The sequence below is a fragment of the Squalius cephalus genome, assembly GCF_949319135.1.
Source record: "Squalius cephalus genome assembly, chromosome: 10".
Taxonomy (NCBI): domain Eukaryota; kingdom Metazoa; phylum Chordata; class Actinopteri; order Cypriniformes; family Leuciscidae; genus Squalius; species Squalius cephalus.
In genome coordinates, this window is record NC_137131.1 from 43,096,903 (window position 1) to 43,101,914 (window position 5,012).

The following is a 5,012-nucleotide window of genomic DNA, read 5'->3' on the forward strand; positions in this document are numbered from 1 at the left end:
CCGCGCTGCACTGCACACAATGTGGAATAAGAGTCCAGCTCGTCTACATATCTCACATATTCACAATGTTTTTGCTTGCAATAGAAAAATTAAGCTACATAGTGGATAATGCGAGGATTTTGCATTTTTGTATTACTACACTTTTAATAGCATCTTTGACTTGTACTTCAGTAGCAAAAATAGCATTAGCATTAGTAATTGTCTGTTTGTGTGAATCAGTTCATTTGGAATCAACAATTTATGGCATAATAGAATTATTTTCTAGCAAAAACTTATGATGTAAATAGTTCTGTTTATCACTCTGTATTGTTATATTGGTACAGTATTATGCCCCCTTTTATTTATATAGTGAAAAAACATTTTTAAAATAATTTGTAGTTATATTTTTTTGTTATATTTTAATTCATAATAATAATAATAAAATAGAGATATAATTGTTTAACACTACCATTCAAAAGTTTGGGGTCGGTTGTGCTCACCATTTCAAAAATACAGTAAAAAAACGTTAAAACTGTGAAATATTATTACAATTTAAATCAATTGTTTTCTATGTGAATTTATAGTAAAATATAATTTATTCCTGTGATCAAAGCTGAATTTCCAGCATCATTACTCCAGTCTTCAGTGTCACATGATCCTTCAGAAATCACTCTAATATGAGGATTTGATGATCAAGAAACATTTATGATTATCATCAATGTTGAAAAGAGTTTCACGGCTTCATATTTGTGTGGAATCCAAGATACGTTTTATTTTTCAGGATTCTTTAATGAATAGAAAGAAACGTTTATTTGAAATGGAAATCACTTTTGATCAATTTAATGCATCATTGCTGAATAAAAGAATGATACCGTCCTGACCCCAGACTTTTGAACAGTAGTGTGTATATTGTCCATCCCTACTATGTAGACATGCTATATAGACTAGTGTTCACAATGCAAAACAACCTCCCTAGTCCACCATTTATTTAAACTAAACTGCAAAACAGTTTTTAGTGCTAGAAATGCTGATGTTATAATTGAACGTACAGGAAATAAAATGCTCTTAAGTGTAGAATATGTAACTTTGATCATTGAAGCTTTGATGTAAAGTGTGTCTGAGTTACAGCAGATGTCTGGATGAACATGTTTTGCTGTGTTTGATCTGCTGACGTGTGTGTGTGCAGGTATTACTCTGATATCTCGCGGATGCCTGCGATCAGTGATCAGGATATGAGTGCGTATCTGGCCGAACAGTCTCGTCTGCACTTAAGTCAGTTCAACAGCATGAGCGCGCTGCACGAAATCTTCTCCTACATCACCAAATACAAGGACGAGGTGAGTAACAAAACCGTCAGCACGACCCGTCTGCGCTCGCAATGTCACGTGTTCACTGGTGTTTGTGTGTGTGCAGATCCTGTCTGCGCTGGAGAGAGATGAACAGTCCCGTCGGCAGAGACTGAGGGCTAAACTGGAGCAGGTGATCGACACCATGGCCCTCTCCAGCTGATCGGGACTCTTAAGGTCAGCTGGTGCGTTTCACACGAGGACAAAACCACAACGCTGAATGTAGGTGGTGTCGTTTTCCGCGTCGTTTTTGGATGATTTGTTGTCGAGTGCGGTGGACGTTTTCACACAACGCGGACAAAGACGCTCTTTCCTGTTTTGAAGAGACAATGAGGACGTTCGGATCCTCTAATGAAGTCATGTGACTGTGTCACGAGCCAATGATCGCGGCGGATCAAAGGACACTGATTGCGTGTTTACTATGTTTTATTATTTTGTACAAATGTTATCGACTGCCCCTCTCCGCTCTCTTTGCCACTTGTGTTTCTGCTGAATTTGCACAGTTTACAGAATCAACGAGCAACTGCCTCCATCTCTCATGAACACTGTCCCGGTCTCAGTCGGGCCAACGCAGCGGTGCGTCTCAGTGTGACGAAGGTGAATTTGACTTTACACAATGACAAACAGAAGGAAAAAAATGACAAAAAATATGAATAAAAATCTTGTCTTGTGCCATGTTTTATTTGAATGTTGTTTAAAGGTTTGTGAAGTAGGAATGTGCTCTGATTGTTTTACAATGAAAAAAAATGATGACAGAGGAGATAATTCTTCCAAAAATGTTTTATTTTGACTGAACTGCAAAGCTTTAATCACTATTTCATCAGATGCTACAGGACGGACTCTTGATTTTAGACGCCAAACTCGCTCTTCATGATCATTACACTCGTTTATCTCCTGGTGTTTCAGCCGGTTCATCTTCGGAGAAAATCACTGCGTTTACTGAGCCTGAGCTGAAATAAATGAGTGAAAAGGAGGCCGAGTGAATTGTTTCAGATCCATGAGTCAGTGTTTCTGTGGCGTATCGATACGGAGGGATGAAGACACTCGTTCATCAGACCTTCAGCCTTCATCATCGGAAAAGAGAAACGGCCTTTTGTCTTTAACGAGACGGACCTGAGCAATCCTGATTGATTTAGCCTGATCAATCGCTCTGGATTAAGAGGACATTAAGAGCTGCGTTTGTTTTGAATCATTTGTTTCCTCTCGAACCTGAGATCCATCATTCATGAGCCAGTGTTTCAGTGTGTATCGCTTCATTGAAGTGGCTCCAGCAGGGACACAGAGAGAAAGAGAGCATCAGTATCAGTGGAGAAATATGATTTCTTCTCTTCTGAAGATTTTCTGACCAGTTTCTCATATCATCTTCAACTTGAAGACCCCGTGAGATCAACATGTCTGTTAGATTTGAGAGCATCATATTATGCTGATGTACTCCTAAAGAAATGACCAAATTAAAGAGGTTTAGCATTTAAAATTTGCAGTTTCTCCTCCTGAAAATATTGGTGAATTTGCAATTTTCTTCAATAACATGCCACTAAAATGGCTAAATAAAAGCTATTAGCTGTTTAAAAGTAATGAGACGAATGTTTTGAGAAATGTGTCAAAAAATATCAGTCTAAAAGCTTGTTCACACCAAGAACGATAATTATATTGGCATCCACACCAATGGACAATAGCTTGGTTTATTCCAAGCATGCACTTCTGATATGTTCTGTGAATAAAATCTTTAAATAGGAAGGATTTTGATTGGCTGTCAATGTTTTTATCATTCATGAACTGGAAAAATAAATTGCTCTGAAAGTGATTCCAATTATTTATTTCCTCTGAGCCGTTACACTTCGCTAAAATTACATGATTAAAGTCATCATTCTTGGAGTGAACAAACCTCAAAACCGGTTTATTTTCATGGTTGTGACTAAATGAACCTGCTCTGCTCTGATAGTGATGTCATCAGGTGACATCATCAGTGACATCATAGAGTTTTATCCAGAGACAAAAGGCAGAAAATAGTCTTTGAAGTTTAAACTTTGGCTTTTCCCTGCTCAGCTGGTTTGTTTGGACTGACGTTAATCTGTTCACCGTGATCTTCACTCAATAAGCTTGTTCTGTCAGTGTGAAGGTGCACGTCTGCACTTTACACAACTGATCCTGTATCACACAAACTCACGCTTGGTTTCCACTGACTGAAGTTGTTTCTGGTCAGTGTAAATGCAGCGAATCCTCTAATCAGTCGGGTTTGACTTCACATGCTTTAAAATGAGCTCAGAACATCTCAGGATCTTCCTCCGCTCTTTAGTTTGTCATTTCGTGACCAGAGAACTGCTGGACTCACTGCTGATGATCTGGACGTTTGGCTTGCGGTTCTTCCCAGGGACTTTCAATGTTTACACCTGAATGTCAAATCACATGTAAAAAATACACAAAAAAAATCACATTGTGTTTTAATTTATTTATATTTTGATCCTGTCATTGTGTTTCTTAGATTGAAATGTGTCTAAACTGGTGCTTCGCAAGTGTTCTCTGCTCTTCTTTTATGTGCTCCTGTAATGGCTTCTACACTTCATGAATCTGCTCTTTAACTCAAGATCTCCATGAAGGTCCACCATGATAACATGCAATAATATTGCAGCACAGATACAGAGACTCGAACCTCATCCCTCCTTTTGCTTCATTTCTTTCCAGTAATTTCTGAAAAATAATGAAGTATCTTTCCTTCAGACCTGAACAAAATGCAGAGATGAAGCAAGATGGTTTGTGTTGTTGGTGAAACTGAAATAACAACATACCTTTGAATAATTCTGATTCAGGACTCAGACTGTCACTGGTGTCTATTCATGTGTAAATATTAGTTTTTTATTTTGCAGATTTACTACTTGTGAATAAACTGGCATCAAGGAGAGATTAAACATGTTTTTGCTAAAAAAAAACAAAAAAACTCTGGTGTCTTTCTGATGGCAAATATCTTTTTAGATCAGAGATTTTTAATCACTTCTGTTGAACCTGCATGATGTAAACTTAAAGAACACCGCAATGAAGGGGATGAACTGTGAAACGAGAGTAAACTATATATATAATATTAGGTTTTTATATATATATATATAGTAATTATGTCTGAAAAATCGCATAACCCAGTTAGTATCTTATGTAGAGCTACACAGACATTCTAGAGGTTATACCATGGTATTACACATGATTTTCTTTGTCTTTTCCCACCACTGACACCAGACGACACTAATCTGCCCCATTATACATTTCTTTGCTCTATTTTATCTTAAATAGGCCTGTAGAATCACTGTTATAAATTCCCTTTGGTTTTTACATGATGCATGTTAAACTTCAGCCCGTAACTGCGTAAAATGGTGGCTAGTGCTAATACCCATTGCTACTTGGAATAAAGCGCACAAGACTACTTTTATGATATGTTTCTCTGTCATTTTTTAGTTACACAACCTCATTGTGTTTCCATTATGAAAAATGTTCTGGAATTTCTTCCCTCCCCGGTACAGGGCTGCCAACTCTCACGCAATTGACACTTTTCACATGACACGCATCCATTTTCTCACGCACAAAAATAGCAAAGCAAAGAGGACACGGAGAACGACAGACTAGACAGAGCAGGTTACTTATGATATTTAAAAAAATCTCAGCTCTCAGATTCGGTCAATTCTATTACGAAATTCAAACAAT

The 5,012-nt window shown here is 37.6% G+C and overlaps 1 protein-coding gene across 1 annotated transcript in view; it reads left to right on the plus strand.

The window, feature by feature from the left end:
- The window catches only part of plxna1b (plexin A1b), a 152,675-nt gene extending 148,432 nt beyond the window's left edge, over positions 1–4,243 (plus strand). Inside the window, exons 31-32 of the mRNA XM_079882971.1 lie at positions 1,166–1,316; positions 1,393–4,243. Of these exons, the coding sequence (XP_079739097.1) occupies positions 1,166–1,316; positions 1,393–1,488 (247 nt within the window). The 3' untranslated portion in view covers positions 1,489–4,243. The remainder of the gene's footprint in view (positions 1–1,165; positions 1,317–1,392) is intronic.
- Positions 4,244–5,012: the final 769 nt, after the last annotated feature.